Raw genomic sequence first — 21,523 nt, 5'->3', positions numbered from 1 at the left:
GGACGTGATTTTTGTCAACAAAGATAGATGCGGACGGATGTCAATGCACTAGTCTCCAGTATCTAATAAATTCATGGTAGGGATTTTTTTATTAAAAAAATCTGAATATTACATTACATTGAGTATCCTTACACAGGAGAAGGTTGTTTCAACACATAATCAAGTATACTTTATTCACATAACTTATTTTAATATATAATTGCATATTATCCTTTTTGCTACGCCGCTTGTGGCGTAGTAGTTATAATTAGTTTCATAAGTAATTCACGTCATCTTGCAGTTTAGTGCAGACAGTCATGTAGCAAGAACGCTTTAATCAGACGCTTGATCCGTGTTATACAAGCATTGCCTGTTGAAGTAATATTAAAACGAATTACGGAAACGAACTCTATTCTGTCTGGATTCGGATGTCATCTTCCTGATAATTTATGAGATTTAAGAGTAGAACAAGCATGGTTTAAGTTTAAGAGTTTAACATAATTCGCGAATAATATAACTGCGTTCACCGGTACGTGCATGAAAGATAGGAAATGGAGCAGGAGTAGAGAGTAGAGAGTGGGAGACATAATACATATTTGCATCTATTTTTTATAGTAAAAACGTAGTAAGACAAGTCGTGTGCTTATGACACTTCCGAAGGAGATTGTGAATGAACACAGTTATAGGTACTATTTACCACCACAAGCGTAGATTTTGTGATTTCGGCTTGATTTATAAGGTACCCATTAGAGGCGAGACGACGTTTCGACCGGACAGGGAAATGTCAACCTAGCGTATTTTTCATAAATTTCCCATTCATCAAGTCATAACTTGGTCTATACTTGTCCAATTTTGTTCATCAAGCACTCATTGGAAAGAAAAATTATTTCTCTTTAAGATAAGACATACGTCACACGTGTATAGAGCCCGTTTTTCTCTACCGTCGAGTTCATACCCTTAAGCTTGATACTACAATAAATATAATATATTCATACATATACTGTTGGTAAAAAATCGTGTCAGGTCCCTGTTGTCAAATAACCAAACGTAAGAAAAATTTAAAACATTTTTACGACATACATAAAAGTATGTATTACGTCGTAGGTATGTTTGGTACCGGTGCCATGGTAACCCGGATTCTTCGTGTTTCGGAGGCTGGAATGACAGTTGATGGTTATAACATCCATTACGCCGGGCACAAACTTGCCCAGTCAGAGCTTAGAACCTTATATCTTTTCTAAACATCTCAGACCGTGTGTGTTCGGTAGAGATACAGGGGGTATGTTTTACCAGCGCGCCAAGATCAATCGATGTGTATACATATTTCTATAGAATAACACCGGCCTGTGAACCGCTTCACAATGAAACAGATCCTGAAAATTATGCCAAATACTTAATGATATACTGACGTAGTATTCATTAACGATCCGCATGGGGCACCGCTGAGACCGTTGATGCGAGGCTTGTGGGATTCTAGATTTTATTCTGCTACTAATACTGTTGAACAGTCTCTCTTGGCGACTGTTACGAACGCCACGCGATGAATGGGAGAGCCTATGGTTGTAGAAATCAACCACATCACAAGTTTCATCACATATGTGTATAGTAATATGTGAAACACGGACGTACACGTGTGTATATGTGATACCCAGTTTTGACGGATACACCACTAGGACAGGACAGACAGGTGCGAAAAGCATTAGCGCAGGTGAGTTAAATCGATTTATCATAGAGTTTCAAGATTTTCCTCTCTCACGATACTATAACCTTATTGATTTGTAAAGTCAGAACTACGGCATATGTTAAAATCATGCATGAGAATTATGCTTTAGTATTAATACCGGTTGTTATCCTAAATTGGAGTATGTACACGTAACTACGAAAGCAGAAACTAATATTGTCCTACATACATGCAATGAAAAAAGAATTCCACCCGAACATTGAAGCTTAGATCTAATTAACAAACTTGTATACTGAATTTGCTCACTTCTTTATGAAAAGGATGATGGATTCCGTCATTCAGTTGTAATGGTCGGTACAGTGTCCATGATATATCGGGTCTTTGTTCAGTGGAAATATAATAATATAATTTGATACAACAGAACGTTGCTTGTTTTTCACGACATGAGTTTGAGATATTACGTGTATGCTAGCTATATAGTTGTATACGGCTCGTGTTCCCCCGTTTGTAGCTGTGCCAACATGTCACTTCTCATTTCCACACTCAATTTCACTTTAGGATCTAGAAACGAAGCATGCTATAGTCTACCACTGCATCCACTGTGATGATATGATACGTACCGGCTGTTGGGATATAGATTTCACAGCAATAATACATACACGCATTTAACATGTGTGTGAAACATGCATTGGGTACAAGTACGTGTAACATGCATTGGGTGCGCCGCAGTGGTGGGACTGAACAACAAGGGGCCGGTGCATGGATTCATGTACAGACCCCATGAATGGTGACAAATGGAGGTTCGTCCCCTTGTGTGAGCTAGAGATCGACGTATCTTCATTAGTCATTGGTGTCATGGGAAATTCTTCTTTGAACAAACACGTATGGCACAGTAACTGCTAGAAATGTGTTATTGTCACGGCATAATTAAGACATCAGCTGGCTTGGGGAAATCATTATTTGTGTAGAATATATCACAGGAGTTTGACTACATATAAAAAAATACCCCCGATATGCTAAATAAAACACATATATAGTATATAGAAGTATATTTATAAAAAAAAATAAAAGTCAACGACTTTCCTCTTGTACATTCACCATTTCATGATGGCTCTGCGGGAATATGTTTATTTTTCAAAGAACAAATTAATGAAATATATTTATATATTTATGCTATATATTATTGACAGAACGCGAAGCTCCTGTGGTGTATCGACGAAGAATACATCTTAGATAATAGAATTACTTCTGGTAAATGCTTCAGATGATGGGTTTCAAAAATTCACAATGGTTGAAGCAAATCGATGCAACTTGTTGGATAGGCCGATTGATGCTGTCAATGCCAGTCTGTATATGGCGGACGGGTTAATGGATCAATGGGCCTGTCTGGAAGATATGTGGCCTATATTTCCAGTATTGATATAAAAAAATCCAGGGACTTTAATGTCACGACACCCCAACCTATATATACTACATATGTGTGTATAAATCAAAGGTTAGGAATTCTACCAAAACCTCGGTAGACGTTTATAGGCATATTTTCTAGATGAATGGAAACAACCACAAAATATGATATACAAAAGCATTCCAGCCATTACTGCTGCCTTCTACTGTACAGGTCTTGGAAGACCGAGCACGAAACGATTAGATATTGCCCAGCCGGTGTATTTGGGGGAAATGTGCATATTTGTTTTTTGAAAAGACTCTGAATCATAATATTTCTTTAGGGCAATAATATAAAGTTAGCTTCTCTACGCCATCCTGTAGTATATAATGAAAATCACATCTCGTAGTAAAACTGGAAGCAACAGAACAGAATAGGTAATTTAGTCTTTTGATGAACATCAAAAGAATTGTATAACGGTATACTTTGGCGTTTTGGCGTCTCTCTCATTATAGTCTGCAAAAAAAAGTGTTTGCAGGCATGTGACTGGTCAGATATTTTCTTTTGACCTGCCTTCAGTTTTAGTATGATATTGTCTAGGGGTGGATGTAACGTCAGTGATAGTTACCCCTGGAGTATCGAGGATGGTCCGGGGTTGTATATAACGTCAGTGATAGTTACCCCTGGAGTATCGAGGATTCTGCACGTTTTGTACTTCACTAGATTGGAGATGTTATATCATTCTTCTATTAGTTGACAATGCACAGACCTTGGACTATGTCTGGTACTGAATTTCTTTTCTCTGCTATGCGAGCGACTTCGTACTTTGTTATACCTTCGTGCGGTACGTCTTTAGAAATATATGGCCTGTTCTTGATACCAGAAATGGTTGTGCTAATTATTTACCCTGTCGATGAATTCATACAATAACGTAACTTGCCATAAATCGTGCTGTATATTATATATAGCATTGTCTGCCAATATCGTTACACATACGTCTGTCCAGAATCAATATCCGCTCATACGTAGGATGTGCAGTGGATTTCCCACACCAGGATGTGATGGCTTGCACGTGCAGCAGTCATGATGACATCTGCACGTTCGACTCTGTCACACCGCTGCATTCTACGGGGTTTGTTGATCGGTGACACGATTTATTTATCACATCGATCTTATTCTATGTGGTTCGTTGAACTTCATGGTACAATTTAATGTTCACGTCTTATTTTACAAGGTTTATTGACCTTTGGTACAATTTATTTATAATGTCTTGTTCTACGGGGTTCGTTGGCATGTTTTTACAGTTTATTTATCACGTCTTGTCTTACAAGGTTTATTGACCTTTGGTACAATTATTTTTTCACATCATATTCTACTAGATTTGTTGACCTTTATGATACAATTATTTTTCACATCTTATTCTACGTGGTTCGTTGAACTTCATGGTACAATTTATTTTTCACATTTTATTCTATGGGTTTATTGACCTTTGGTACAATTTATTTATTACATCATATTCTACAAGATTTGTTGACCTTCATGGTAAAATTTATCATCACGTCTAATTCTTCAAGGTCTATTGATCTTTGAACCGATTTAGTTACCACATCTTATTTTACAAGGTTTATTGACCTTTGGTACAATGTATTTTAAGTTACATCGTACCTTTGTGAAACCTGATCGTGTGAAACACAATCGAAATGATGTATGGCGTCTGAGGTCAAACACTGCAATAGAAGGTCCTAACATGGAATGTCAATAGACTAAACAGATGCAATATTCATACACATGACATCAAACCTACGTGTACTATTGTAAATGTCAGTACCGAGTCAGGATATCAATTACGAAGCAGAAATAATTATAAATTGTGTTTTCGGTGTAATCTTTGATCTTTGTGTGATATTTCAATCGTGTACTCCTATCGGTCGGTGAGGTTAATTATGATGTTGATAACTTAGGTATGACCTTTGGCCATATATTTATAGTATGTGTATAATCTAGATTATAGATAATGCATGTGGAGATTTTGCCTCTTTGTACTCTGGGTTACTTTGTGTTAGCTAACCATTGACCTTAGAGTCAAGTTATTTCTCGCCTAGCTTTGTAACCTATATCCAGTTCAATTGGCCGTAGAAAGCCAACACAGCCTTATATTGTAAAATCAATAAAAACAGAACACGTGAATAATTTTATATATTTACATATGCCCCTATATAATCAACGGGAGGGGAGTTGCGTTCAAATTAGCGTAAACGCAATGACGTATGAATACAAACGCAGTGCAGGTTCGGACTACTTCTAGTTCACGCTTCGATAAGATTTTGCGTCATAAGTTGACGGATTTTAAAATAACAATAAAGAGTTTTTATTAGATTCAATTAAATATGTATTTGACATCAAAACAAAACATGTGTTCAAGCATTGTAACGGTAATAAACTACAAAATGAATCACTGTTCGGGGCTACAACCGGGGGGCTTTCCTTATGAATGTTCGGGGAATCCCATAGTTACGTCAGATGTACATGTGTGTACGGTCACTCATCTCATCTAAATATACAGAACATCTGATTGTCGGTGAATAATTCTTGGAGCGTCTAAGCGAACAATTGGTTAACAGATCATATACAGGTTTCCAGAAAAAAACATTACAGGTAGCCTATCCGAAACAGTATCATCAGCTTAAATGGCCCCGTCTTTGCATTCAAAATAGGCCTACACACACGCAAACACTTGTCTATCCTCCGTACAATGAAATAAAAGTAATGACTGCGAAGAATTTAGTGTATATCGCGTTCTTAGACCGATACATACATGACAAACATTCAGCAGCTCAACGGTTATACCATCAATAGGCTTTATCACAGTAACTTTCCTCGGTTGAAAATCAAATATGGCGGCTCGCTTCACTTCGGACCGCATCACTACCCTGACAACGCTACATACCGGTAGTCGTTCCGCCTTGGTTATCTCAATTTTTATTCGAAATGGACATTATTAATATATATTATCAAACTGAAAAAAAATATATGTTGAAAATAATTGAGGAGTGTCATTGTTGTATTTCAAACCAAACTAAAGCTATAACATTCAACAATCGGAACTATATCTTCGGTCATCCTGACTACCGTAGTTACCCAACTTAACAACCATCACCGTTTTAAATTGTACGTAAAGGTAGATTTATTTATGTAAATATATAGATTGAACAGTGTTTTGATTTGGTTAAAGGTGGTATGAACGCAATGGGATACAGACATATTCTACATGTAGCGCTAACGCGCTACATTGAATATGTTTGTATCCCATTGCGTTCATACCACCTTTAACGCAATCAAAACACTGTTCAATCTCTATATGATAAAGTATAAATAGGACCCATACATTGTTCCGGATCACCAAGCACAACGTTACCATGGCTATTTGAGGTTTTGGTGCTCAATGTATAGGTCGCACCTTTACTCATAAATAAGTTAAAAAGTGTTAAATATTCTTAAATGGCTTTAAATAAATATAAGGTCATCTAGAGATAAGGATGATCCCTGGTTGTGTCATTTTCTCTGAGTAAACAAAGCTTGCTGTAATTCAATTATATAGAGATGTTAGGGTTTAACATGCGGAGATAAGTGTAAAAATATTATTTGAACCATGCACCGAGAAGATATTTCAACTACAATTATACTAGAATTTTCAACTTTGTATCGCGAAAGTAAATCATTGTAAAAAAGCTGTCAGACATGACAACGCGAAATCAAGTCGCCTGGAAAATGAAATGATTTACAGTATCGCAGTAAAGAAGTATTCGGCAAAGTCCTGCCACACTTTTATGTAACCAAAAACCTTTTTGATGACTAATGTTTCAGTCATGGCAAAAAATGACCGACAATGCTTTACAGTGAGGATTTATGAGATATCTCCAAACACGACTGCTGTTCTATGTCTTGTCGTCCTGTACAGCCCGGTTCTTCTTTGTGAGCCACGCCCATGGTTAGAAACCACAAATACCGATTATCGATAAGATTATGAATTTGAGTTGAGTTCCATCTTTCATAAGCCACCTTTTACAGTAGTTCAGTTGAACTCGATGAAGTTTTACAAACATTTATCACTGCTGTCTAAACTGTAATTATAACCTTAGTATACAAAGTTTATCGATTAAGATTTTTTTTTTCAATTTGATTTTTAAACAACCGGAAGTAACAGGCTTTAATCCCGACTTCCTGCTTATCACTTCCCCAGAAGTGTTCGGCCTGTGCCATCTGTTATCGTGACGTAAACAATTAATAACAGTCGCGTTATAATTACTTCCAGACTTCCCATGGTGCATTTGTGAAAGCTTCCATGTTGGTTTATAATATATATATCTAGATATGTCTGATAAGCATGCCACACAGTGTTGTCTGAACTTTTGGTGGTGTCGGCTTCTTGGTAAAGTTTACAAGCAGATAGGTTTCAGAATCCGGATTTTCTTATATGACTCAGAGATCTCAGTATAACAAAGACATGTTTATTGAGTGTAATTATCTCTAAACATGACACATCTGTGGGTCTTAAGTAACATTCTTCATTGTGATTCTTCCATTGAAAACTATATGAGAATATGTTTACATACTTATAAATCTGGTTACACTTTCAAAATGTTATTACTTTTTTACATACATGAGCTACGAATAAGATATTGGTATATGAAGACAAGCAATCAAACGTTTTATTGTATGGATAAATTAAAGGAATAATTTGATTCTGCTGAAAAAATATTGACGTCATAATGACCTCGTCACTTTTAAAGTATTGGCAGGTCAAGAGGACATTATACAGAAACTGATAATGCCCCATACTTTGTAAAACAGTGATTTTGTTCACCTAATGCCCCAGTTCTTAACGAATGAAATTACTTCTGTAATCTACAACACCAGACACATTTTTCCAATTAATCAGCTAGTCATTAGAAAATAAGAATAAATCTTCGATTGTTAAAAGATTGCTCAAATATAAAAGATAACGTCATTTTGACTATATGTTGCAAATAAAATCGTTGCTAGGATTATTTAGATTTTTTCGATTTTTATTCAAAATATGAAATTTATGTTTGCATGCTTTTTTGCGATGTTTGTGTTGAGATTGCCACACAGATCCTACCTTGTTCAATAGAACTATGTTTAAGTTTTTTTGTCTTTCAGTGCTCCAAAGATTCTCGTGATCACCCCTACTCTTTCAATTAAACAAATCATGTAGGACTAACTTTGCTCGCGAACTCATAAGAAACATGATTGTGCTTTTGTGACACCGACCTTCCATATTCATCAAAGTTTATGAGTTTTCAGAAAGGTGTCTCCATGCAGGCAACTGTGTTGTATATCCCCGAGAGGAGTGGGTCCTTCTGTGTAATCTGGTACATGGTTACTCACCATAGCTGTAAATTTGATGATTTATGTTAAATAAAAAGTCTACATCTTAATCCTGATACAGCAAATACAAACATATTCCTGTTGAAATGCTAGTTTATGATTCACCATATGTAATGTTATCACATTCAACCATCATCGACAAGTTATAAATCAAAGATACAGAGTGCAGTACTATTCCTAGTTTGATATTCTATGTTTCTCCGGAGCCGATGTTATTTTTATCTGTTTATAGTGTAGTCTTTGTATATAAACAGAAGCAGTATTCTTACAAGTGGTGCTACCGTTTCCTGTTCTTGTACAGAGATACGATCTATAGGGATAGCATAACAGTTTATCTGTTAAAATGACCAAATGTATAAATATTAACATCATGCCAAAATAAATCACAAGGAAATGATAATCTCGTGTCAGAATAACGCCGAGCGTGTGTTATATATAAAGAGGACTGTCTGCCGCTGAGCGTGTGGTTAGTATTATTATAGTGCACAGCAAACTATGGCCAAGTGGTAGGCTAGTGTATAGTGTAAGAGATCCTGTCGACAGATGGGAGAACCATCAGGTTGTGAATCACCATCTGGGGGTATTAATCACCACAATAATTCCTAACTTGCATACTGAATTACTATTCTATTTACATTGTATCATCATAACCAATGCTTTTTAGGTTTCTCTTTCTCAACATGATGCTTTGGTTATCACTGAAATGATGTCAAACGTATAATTTAGGTGCATGGTATCATCATTTTCACTCATTCAATTTTACCCTTTAAATGTTGATCAATGCAATGCATTTCGTCCACAATATTCTCTAACGTGCATGTTCATTGTTTGTTTACGTTACTACACGTTTCAATTTGTTATTTTTCTCTTAAATATGAACAAAGCTCTTCTGATCGCGCTCTGTAACATAATTTCAATGGTCCAATTCACTCTTATGAACATTAAAATGCATTGCTTGATGCTTATCACACAAAACGTTTTTTAACACATGTGGTAAAATCGACCTAGATTAGTATTTGACTTTCAGTATATATTTGTCTTTGTTTGATCTTAAATCATGCAACCAAGTTGTTCACACAAAAGCCTTCATGAATATTGAGACAATGAGACATTGTTTTCTTTCACTTTTTCCCTCCAATATTTCTATAACTCTCAATGAATTTTATTTGAACGATCAAGCTTCTAATCTGAATTAAAAACAATTTCTTATTATTGCGTTTTTCATTTTAACAAAAAAACACTATTTTTTATTACGTCATGCAGTTTTACTGAAGCTGACGATCTTCACTTCCGACATATTGAACCAGTTTAATACACTGGTCGGCTCCATACCCTGGTGTATTACTCACCGTAATGGCGAGATAAAAATAATTAGTTAATTAATAGGACGACTAGAATTAAAACATTAATTGTATAAGTGTCATTGTCATCAATATCATATAGTCGTATAAACTGTAATATTTCATTTTATCGAAACCGGAAACCATAATGTAAACATAATTGGTATGGAAATTATATATAATATCCATGATAATGGATTTCTCTTTTTTGTTGTTGTTGTTGTTGTTGTGGAAATGTATTAACAAATATGATAATTTAACGTTAGCTAAGTGACGCTATAGGAGTACATATTGTAAAAACTTCGCCATTTTGTAATCCACAACTTGCATACTCATCTTAAAGTCTACCCGTAAACATTTATTCATGTTTGTATGATTGCATTTACTGGTAGAATGTACATGGTGTATGTTTATTGTTACCATGGTATATGTTAATTTTTACCATTGTATATGTAACCATTGTATATGGTATAAATTATGTTCCCATGGTAGATAATATCTGACAAGTTGGCACAATACAATGTTGTAGTCAAACCAAACTTTGTTATTCTTCGAAAACATTTAGATATCTTCTGTAGAAATAATAGCTTTGAATTTGTCTCTTTTTATCGACAAACTAATTGACTGTCTATGAGCGATATTTGTTACAGAAATGTTAGCTTTCACAGCTAATCCCGTTTAAGAAATAATTAACCATCTTATCTAGTGAGTTTACACACTAGTGAACAGTATCATCCATTCCCTATTTACATACACTCAATAGTCAATAAAACATACAGGAAACATAAGCTTCGCAAATAATCAAATCAGCATTGATTCAAGACGTTATGCTTGTATTCTTTTAAGCATTCCCCATCTGCAAGGTCTTTTTAACCTCCCGGTCTGATGTTTTTGATGGTGTACTAGGACTGGCAGATGGTAGATACATGAAGTGCACGAAATGATGGAGATGTTACGTCGAGGCCTTAATACTCCGCGATGGAGATGATGTGGTGATTCGGAATCTTAGCCGCAATATATAGGACGATGTTCCTCTCAGGCAACTCATGTCAATAATCCAAAGTGACGTGGACAGGTTTATAAGTGGTTTGTAAGTAGGATGATAGTGTGGTAATTAACACAGACTGTCATAAGAATTACTCAACATCGTGTGATAGCTGACATGATTGCTGGAATTACTCTGTGGGAAAATAAAAACTTTATTTAATTTACATAGATTACGAAACAAGTTAATAGTTTATAACTTATACAAATCACTTTCGATAGCCTGGATGGGATCTTAGAAAGAGAGAAAAAGAAAGTGCCCGGAGAAAACTCACATGATCAGGTGAGGTTAAAGGAGAGCTGCTTTACTGTTCAATATAGTATGATTCATGTGAGTGGCATAGATTTAGTGGTATTTCTTATGTTTTTCATGTTATGACAGTTTGGGTTTGAAAGGAAGTGAAATGACCTGTGTTGAAACGTTTTGAGAAATTCAGAAAATCATGCGTGTACGTCCGTTCAACTCCTCTAAAAGTGTTCCTTAACTCTTACGATATGGAGTTTTGCGTTTTTCAAATTAATGGAAAACGCTTGTCTCTTTTATCAAATGTTGCATATCCTTTACATCTGCGTATTTCCAGTGTCATACTCAGTGTATCTTAACAAAGGAACAAACGCCTAAACCTTTATTGTCCGCGCTGATGAGTTCAGGTTTTGCTCCATAACTATGTTGGCAATAATGGGTTTCCTACAGACGTACGTTTCCATAATGGTATCTGGAAAATATCGGCTATATTTTCCTTCGACCCATTATATTTCACATCGACTACTTAAGACTTAGAGTCTGCTGTCCAGGAACAAGATGTTTAAGAGGAAATGGACAGGTGCTTTATACAGAGGCATGATTGTAACATTAATTGTGCAATATAAACCAGTCAAGACTGAAACTGAGTTTGTGGCCATGCAGACTGGTCACCAGACTCTTAGTTATTGATGAGGTTTTCTCCACAGAATTCTAATACTAGATTATCTCCCCCTGGTTTGAAGCTCTAGAACCAGACATTTCCCAGAGACAAAACATATCAAGCTAGATTTCGGAGATCTGTTTCATATTCTAGAGACTGGGGGCCAGTCTAGTGACCATGCTACTGTTCAGACGGACATTTCCCCTATGAAATTTCCCCTTTGTTATAGATAGAGTGTCGGACCAATGTGATCGACATCATGTTTGTGCCGCTAGTGTTGTATAGGAAAAAAAGGATATTAATATCTTGGTCCTTATGTCAGTATAAGTAGCACGATGAATTATTTTGGTCTGGAATTTTGTTCCCAGAAGCCTGATGAACAGCATCATCTTAAAGAAATAAAATCGAATTCTTCTACCTCTTTGATACAGTATCTTGCCATAATCAAGACACTATGCAGATTATCATACAGGCCCCCTGGGACTCTTCGTGGAATTTACTCGTTTACGAAAACAAGTTTTTAAAGAAATTATTATGATCGATGGCTCGATAATGCTGTCATCATCACATTTTCACACGTGATTCTCGTGACCATGACAACAATATCCTCGGTATGATGTTTAAAGTGAACAGTCGGGCAAGAATGGCTAAAGTCGGTAAAAATGGTGTGAATGTATCCAGTATAATTTCTTATGAAATGGAAAAATAAAATCTCTCGTCAAAATCTGTCTGCGTACGAAGAAATTAATTTAAAGTATGGGAATTCTAAAACGTCCTCCCGGCTCACTATGTCCGTGGTTACATTTCCACACAGCCTCGCTTTCGATGCTTTCAACTTTTCTTTACTTTAATGGTCAGAACTGGGAAACTAAGCAGAACTTGACCGTCGTATTAATATGTGAGAACTTTTGGAAGGCCAATGAACGCATTTAGACTGGTTTTCTTTGCCCGACTATTCACTTTAAAAACATAGGGTTTTATTTCCTGACTATTACAACATCTATGTAACTTTTTGACAATTCCTTGTCTGTTAAATCTCAATACCGTAGAGTGCGTGGTTATTGCTAGTTAAGTTTCCATTAGGAGGTGACATATATCGGTAGGTAACTTAATATTATAAGACTCTTTCATATGTGGATATGAAGGATATGGATATTCTACCCAAGGGTCACGAAATGTAGTAAAACCCGAGGTTTGCCGATGGTTTACAACATTTTGTGATCCTGAGGGTAGAATATCCCTATCCTTCATATCCACTTATGAAAGAGTATTTTTCTTTCATACCTTGACGTTTTATTGCAATTTTACAACTATAATATCCTACCATTTTGTAATAAATTCGAAGAAATCCTCGGTTGAAAATAAATTTTTCATAAAAATTACGTGATATTTTCAATAAAAAATTCCGTTGTTTGTAACTTTTATAGTAAAACCAGTCAAGTTTGTGAAATTTTACCGAGGAAATAGAATTTTGTTGACGCCGTGACGTCACGACGTCATGGGTAGCCATGCAATACAGCCTCAGTCGGCATGAGTGTATTGCCCTATACCAGACAGTATTATAACCGTTGGTACAAATGTATGAACGAAATAAGTTTGCAAATCTTAGCAATCTGTACCGCATGTATAGTTGTACACCTTCACCAGGTGGTATCCGGAAAGGCTTACTGTACGCAGTTTATGATTCCCCAAGGATCAAGTTTCTTTTCAAAATATTTAGTTTAAACAATATTTATCTATCATTTAACACTCATACTGTACAAAGAAACAAATATGCGGGACTGGAAATCAAGTTTATATCGATTCTCTTCCCAGATTAAATTCAATTTGATCTAATAAATTGATTTTCCGGAATATAATCTGTGTAACGACTTTTAATGTGAATGTGTGTCTTGTGGGGTGTGTTCGACAGTAGGATTCAGTGCGATTACACTGTAAATTCATTCCCATTTCTGTTCTATCGCAGAAAATGTGATTATGCAGCTGAAATCAGTCGCACATACAGAAAACCTTTCTGAAATGACTATTATGGCACCAGTTATATTTTCAAATTTTGTTTTATTTCTAACATATAAATGCATTATAAATCATAAATAAAAAATATAACTTGGTTCCAACAAAACTGGACAAAACAGAAAATTGCCCCTCATGTTTAACCCTCCATAACTCACAAGGGACTCCGACCTGACCTTAATCATATGTCATATCATGATGTCTTAGCCCCCAGGTATCTGTAAACAAAAAAATAATGCTTATCGTTCATGGCCACCAGAGGGTCCAAATTGACACTCCTCCTTTTTCAATGATAGTGTAAAGTAAGTAACTTTTGTAACTGAAGAAAATACTAAATCGCCCGCTACTGTTTGTGATAGAGGAAAAATACCATTTATCAACGATGAACCGTTTTTAATTTATGTTTCTGAAAGTAGCTTTGCTCTTTTTAAGATTGGCGTGTGATGCTTCGACATTGCTGAGGGTCGAAAGTGTTGATATTAAGAAAAGTATCTGAATGTTAAAAGAAATTAAAATGGGGTACTGATCAATCAGAGACCTCCTCGACAGTTGGTAATAGTTAGTGAAGATTTGTTAGATATCAGGTGAGGATCTGCTATATATCATACCTAACACATGTTATCACTACTTAACAGTCACTCTTCTGGTGATACTACACGGAGACAGATCAGTCGATACTTAGGCAAGGCATCACTGATTACTAGTTAATTAACAGAGACAGACCCTGGTATGTACAGGATCCCCCTCAGTCAGCATGTCAACACTAGGCCTTGCTGCTTCCTCCCATCCGTAACTGTGCTGCACTGATGATTGAGAAATATAACTCGTTAATTTGTAAAGGAGTATGGAAACGTTTGCGATGGCGTCAGGATACAACAAGTGTAATATTACGGCTGTACAGGGGCTGCGCATGTGTTTTCATAACACACAGTATGACTTAAACTGTATGTTGCGTGTCTGTTTGGACTGTATACTTGCTAAAGCTTATAATATTTTATAATGTGTTGGTGTGGTTTTTCGGTGATACGAAATCAGGTTTCATTTTTTGTGCTAAAGGACTACGCTTGATGTTCACACGCACTGAAGGATTATATATAATGTGTCGTTTACAACTTTAGCCTCATGTAAGTAGTGACCAATGGTACATATTTTTAATTGATATTCCTAAAATCATTTTGCCTTTAATCGTAACAAGATTTCAAAAAAATGTCTAAGAACTATATTTGCATTCTTTTTTAAAAAGATATTTTCGTGTCATATTCATCGAGAAATCGATTTTAATTGAAGACATGTATTTTTATGAGGTCATTTAACTATAGACTAAAAAGGGAATGGTGACGTCATCAAACGTTGTTTGGATATACCCGATCACAACTAGGAGACATTGCAATGGATGAATACTTTTATTATTTCAAAATAAGCGCTAGGTAACTAGATTTTACGTTGTCAACTTTGAAGTTTTTAAATTTTGCAATTGATTTCTGTAGAAAAGTTTTTAAAAATGTAAAATTACTAAGATATTTAGTAAAAAAATCACTTGTGTACTGTATAATGGCCACTGACAGTAGAGAAAATTAATTTAACGGATTCTTTACATTTTCGTCAGTAATCAGGTCTGTGTTTCTTACTTTATAATGATGATGGAGTCCCGTGGTCTGGACCTAGAATTTCTACTGGAACAACACTTACTGCCACATTGATGGTTGTAGTAACGTTAGTTACTGCGTAAGATTGTGTATACAGATCTAGTTGGAATGATTGACGTCTCTGGAATGTTTACACACAAGTATATTCTGTATATCAACTAAAAACCTTTACGTCCATGGTTTCATACCCCCCAAAAACCTTTGGTTTATACAGGTATGTTATTGCTATTTCAGTAATGCATTTCATCTGTTCATTACCGAGGATTAATTCGTTGGGGGTAAGGATGAATATTACGCTGTCAGTTAAACCTTGATAACTATTCCATACTGGGTAGTACTTTTATCGAGGTGATTATGTTATAAAAACAATCATTGGGAGGAATTGCTTCAAGGAATAACAAATGTTAACTAAACACGGTAAACCATTTTTATCCGACACGATATATTAACTGCTTTGTTTTATATTATAAAGCAACTAGATGTTAGTTACAACTATACATTACGTTAGACTGATATTGATGAGCAAGCATGTGTTACTAGTATAACTTTGTATAATATGCTGATGGAATATTGGTTTTGAAAGGAAACTATTTGATCGTACCCATCAAGCACGTGTTGTAGATCAGATTTGATTCCTCTGTACTCAGTCCGCCCTCACAACCACACGTTTGTTTTTATTTCCCGAGGATTCCGACATGATATCCCGCAGGTTATTTTGGTCGTTACACGTGTCTTCACTGAAGATGGGAATGCAGTAAATTTGTACATCTCAAAGAAAACAAAGTTCAAATTTGTGAAAACATGGCTCCTGGTTTAGATTTATTACAATCTGTTTTTGCAAAACTACGTAAATATACATGATATAATTGACATAAACTGACATTTACAACTTCCAACACAGGAATACTGTTGACTAAAAGGAACACTGTACATCGTAATATATCCTGATGTGTTAGTCGGTGCAGCCTTATCTTGATATTTCTCTTTTGTTCTTTTAGATAAATCCGTAACCATGGCAACCGGATCTTGTGCTCTCTGACACGTGATGGCCTAATCCAAAGGTACGTTGTTGTCTCCAGCAGGGCTAATACCCTTGGAAGTTGTTCGTCCTGGGATGCCAATGAACTCTGGTAGACAATCCCCCTAGATCACCCGCCGCCACCACTACTGATACGTTATTAGACATTTATGCTTATACACTATAATTTATCAATATAAACCAATGTTGAATGATAATAAGTTTACACATGGGTCAGGAGACTGGCTACCAGACCCCTAGTTATTGATAAGCTTTTCTATTTCCTCAGAGACCACTAGTTATTGATAAGCTTTTCTATTTTCTAAGAGACCATTAGTTACTGATAAGCTTTTCTATTTCTCAGCAGAATTCTTATACAAGTATCTACGTATATACGTTGTCACAGAGACAAAAAATCGAGCAAATGTGTTGTTAATATCCAAAAGACTGCAGGTAGCCAGTCTAATAGTGGATAGCCAGTCTAATAGTGGATATAATAGTGGATAGCCAGTCTAATAGCGGATAGCCAGTCTGATAGTGGATAGCCAGTCTAACAGTGGATTGCCAGTCTAATAGTGGATAGCTAGTCTGAAAATGGATAGCCTGTCGAATAGTGGATAGCCAATCAAATAGTGGATAGCCAGTCTAAAAGTGGATAACAAGTATAATAGTGGATAGCCAGTCTAATAGTGGATAGCCAGGATTTCGTCTGACCACGATATACAATACTATTGGATTGTTCATTTTCGTTTACGCTTTGTCCATTATTTTTGTACCATCGGAAGGGGAAATAATTCCATGTTAAATATGGGCGGTCACCATGGGGGGCATGCGCATACGGGTAATACGATGTATTATTTCCCTGTCATGTGAATGATTTCAACTAATCACAGACACTGTTATAAACATGCGGTATAATGTATTACTATTAATTTTGTTTTCTTCCATTGACAGGCTATGACAGACGACACAAGCCTAAAATGTCCAAAGACAGTCAGGACTTCCGGATCGAACACGACGTAAAATATGGAGCAACAGCTAATAACAATGAGGACGATTTGGAAGAAGAGGAAGCGGAAATCGACATTGTCAATGGCGACCGGTACCTTTTGGTGTACAGGGTGATTGCTGTCGTCAGCACGTGTATAGCTGTTATGCTGTTAGCTGCAGTCATAGTATTGGGGATATTTTACCAAAGGGCACCGGTATGTGATAAAGGTCTTCCCATCATTCCAAACAACCTTGAGAAGCCCGAGATATTTGACGAACTGACAGTAGCAGAATTGGAGACTGTCAGGGATTATTTAATTTCCAGAAAAGATTTAAATCTCGTGTCGTTCGATAATGCAGCCATTAACAGTAGTTATATATACATGATTGACTTATTACTTCCACTGAAGGCTGCTGTATTGAAGAATTTAGACCGCGGAAGCAGACAGCCGGTCCGAACTGCAAAGGTCGTGATCTTTCGTGGTGATCTTCGACCTCCTCGTGTAGAAGAGTATCACGTGGGACCAATCCCCCGCCCTACGTATGCACGTCTCATCACAAATCCGTCATATACCACGTCACGTGTGCCGTTTAACGCACGCCCCGTCAGTGAAATAGAATACAAAGTCCTGTACGAACATTTGGAACAAGCAAGCGAGGATCTTTACTTTCTTCTACGAGACAGTTATGACTTAGCCTATCACAATTGTACAAGCGGCGTCGACTGTATAATATTCAAGGACACGGCACCACGAGGGCTAGAGAGTGGCGATAGAAAGACATGGTTCTGGGCTTTTCGTGACATAGAAGGTTCGGCGCTTCACCCACTTGGACTCGAGATACAAATAAACCATGAATCTATGGATACAACACAATGGCATATAAGTAGGATTCTGTACAATGGCTATCTGTTCTATTCGGTGGAGGAGTTGATGACAAAATACATAGACAATAGAATCACAAAAATTACAGTGGATCCTGTGGGCTTCACAGAACATTTATATTCTTCGTATGTGAAAAGAGGAAAGACAAACGCAGTGCCTTCGCAAGGTCCGAAATTGGTCGAACCAAATGGGAGACGTCATATGGTGGTAGGAAACCATGTAAAATACATAGATTGGGACTTCCACGTTCATATACGATCGTCTACCGGACTCCAGATCTTTGACGTGCGGTTCCAGGAGGAACGTATCGCATACGAAATATCATTACAGGATGCTGTAGTTATGTATTCGGGGTTCGGGCCGTCTCAAAGTTCAACTGTACATTACGACACGAGTATGTTAATGGGTAGATTAGCTTTTGAGATGGTCGCTGGAGTTGATTGCCCGGATACTGCAGTGTTTTTAGATACTCATCACTTTGTCGATACGACTACTCCACGGAAATTTAAAAATGCTATTTGCATATTTGAAAACAATGGCGGTATTCCTCTTCGACGGCATTATGAAAGTGGCAAGCAAGGAGGATTTAAAAGCTACGGGGGACTTGTAGACTACCATCTTGTAGTTAGGACTATTGTTAGTATATGGAGTTACGATTTTATATTTGATTACATATTTCACTTAAATGGTGCAATAGAGGTCAAAGTATCACAGACCGGATACATTCAATCCACATATGCCTTACCATATGAGTCCGCGTTTGGATACAAGATACACGACTTCGTGATAGGAACATTACATCAACATTTATTTCATTTTAAAGTAGATTTAGATATAAATGGCTCCCGGAATAGGTATGCCACACTAGATACGTCAGTGGTTACCAAACCAAGTCAGTGGTACAGGGGCATCAACCATACTTATATAGGATTTGAGAAAGTAGATAGAAAGCGTGAGCAGGATGTGATATTTGATACCGGTGACGCGTCAAAACATAGATTCGACATTATTTATAATAACCGTGCAACCAGTAAGTTTGGGTCAAACCGTGCGTACAGGATATTCAACCTTGCGATGTCGGACCTCTTCTTGGAAGATTCTAAAGTTGCAAATGCTGCCAGATGGGCAAAATATCCTCTCGCAGTGACACAATTTAAGGACACAGAAGAAATGTCCACATCTATATATGCCCAGAATGACCCCTGGAAACCTGTAGTGGACTTTGATAGATTCCTCTTTAACAATGAATCAATAGTAGACGAGGACTTGGTTGCCTGGGTAACGATGGGTCGAGTTCACATTCCACATACAGAAGACGTACCTTCTAACTCTATAACTGGAAATCAGTACACATTCTTCCTGTTGCCGTTCAACTATTTTACAGAATGTCCGAGTATTGGATCGCCCAACGCGGTCCGGATTCGGCCAGCTCTGCCTCCGAACGGCAACAAGGTGGAAACATTCGGAACATCTTTCGAGTCTACGTGTGTGCAGGAGTCTGTAGGTCCGTTTGAATATGACGGAAGCTGGGATCACGTGGTTTCCGACGGTGATTAGATGCAGTAAATGTGCGAACTTCCAGATTGTAACATATTAGATAAAATACAATATTTAGTGCCCAAACATAAAGTGAGATAGAAATATTTTAATGAAAGCGCTATTGGCACCATCATAGTTTAGCGTTTCAAGCGTTAGTGCTATACAGTTAGTAAAGCCCTTAAGTAATGATGCCAATAACTATGTACGTTTACATACACTATACTTGATCTCTGAATTATTACTTATAAAACATACATTTTGTGATACTAAAACGCTCAAACATTGTTCGTATTTTTTATGTATGTTTACTTCAAGTTTAAAGGGACAATTCACTCAGGCTAATTCTTTTACATAACCAAGCATATAGCATAAATGTATTGTTCTATATTTCTTACGAAACAAATTGTAATGGCGGACAGCGAGCGAGTTTGAAAATTTCACACACATGTCATCACCATGGGCTTTTCAGGCACATCACAGTAAAACCGACTGATTTAATTTCCATTAGTTTTTTTAACTTTTTTCCGATTTATGTACAAATTTCAATGTTCTCTCAGAATGAATTGTCCCTTTAACAACATCGACAAACAATGTTTTAATTCTAAATGTATTCGTCGATATTATTTACAATCTGCGGCTCAACAGCAATACCTAATAGTAGGTCCGATGCATACACACTTTTTATCAACTTAGATTTGTTCAAGTATACTTAAGAAGTGCTATGTATATGCATGCAGAATATCACGAGTTTAAATAAGATATAAAACTTTAAAATTATATGTGTACGAAAATTTTGACATGTTATATTTTCTCAAGATATCTATTGATAACCACCAGATTTGATGAATTAAGCTGTGGAAATCATTCAAATGGACAGACAAACATGTATGATGCCTTATAAACGTTAGTTACTACACTTTAAAATTATTGTGTTTATGCCTTATGTATGTTAAGATGGAAATATACATGTAGAAATCACCTCACAATTACTAATTACTTTTTTGTTTGTTTGTTTGATTAATTAACGTCCAATTAACAGCTATATGGTCATGTAAGGACGGCCTCCTACGTATGCGATGAGTTACGTGTATGTTTGATGTGGGTGTTTTGGGAGACTGCGGTATGTTCATGTTGTGTCTTCTTGTATTGTGGAAATATTGCCCTTTTTTATAGTGCTATATCACTGAAGCATGCCGCCGAAGACACCAAGCAACACACCCCACCCGGTCATATTATACTGACAACGGGCGAACCAGTCGTCCAACTCCCCGTTTGTTGAGCGCTTAGCAGGAGCAGAAACTACCACTTTTATAGACTTTGGTGTGTCTCGGCCAGTGGACAGAAAATACTATAAATTGTGATATGAAACTAGACCACTATCTGGCTTTATAGTATGACCGTATGTACTCATTCCACTTTACTGTAGATGTAATTTTAATGATTTTTGGCCGTACTGCGAAACAAATCATTTTCAGCTATTACTTGTACTTGTAAAATTAAATCCAACACATAATAAGTTGGGAAATTTTAAAAATATTGGTGATTGTTGGTGTTTTATGCAATTTCAAAAGCTCTTCTTGTTTCGTGAATAAGAAAATTACGGCACATATATGTATGAAAGTCTGTTTGCTGTTACAAATGTACGTACGGATGTTTATCTTTCGTAAGGTATCGTCATACTTGTGCAATAC

General features: G+C 36.5%; 1 protein-coding gene across 2 annotated transcripts; it reads left to right on the top strand.

The window, feature by feature from the left end:
• The first annotated feature begins 1,113 nt into the window (after positions 1-1,113).
• LOC138335362 (diamine oxidase [copper-containing]-like) lies at positions 1,114-20,818 on the top strand. Of its 2 annotated transcripts, none has more exons than XM_069284417.1 (3): positions 1,114-1,687; positions 16,400-16,462; positions 17,374-20,818. In XM_069284417.1, exon 3 carries the CDS (start codon positions 17,400-17,402, stop codon positions 19,848-19,850), a length of 2,451 nt encoding a protein of 816 aa, XP_069140518.1. In that variant the 5' UTR covers positions 1,114-1,687; positions 16,400-16,462; positions 17,374-17,399; the 3' UTR covers positions 19,851-20,818. The 2 variants fall into 2 exon arrangements, with proteins under 2 accessions (XP_069140518.1, XP_069140519.1); XM_069284418.1 differs by lacking the exon at positions 1,114-1,687 and adding an exon at positions 14,587-14,879.
• Positions 20,819-21,523: the final 705 nt, after the last annotated feature.

The sequence above is a fragment of the Argopecten irradians genome, chromosome 11, assembly GCF_041381155.1.
Source record: "Argopecten irradians isolate NY chromosome 11, Ai_NY, whole genome shotgun sequence".
Lineage (NCBI taxonomy): Eukaryota > Metazoa > Mollusca > Bivalvia > Pectinida > Pectinidae > Argopecten > Argopecten irradians.
The sequence above is the reverse complement of the archived record's forward strand: the minus strand, read 5'-3'. Positions and strand labels throughout refer to the sequence as shown.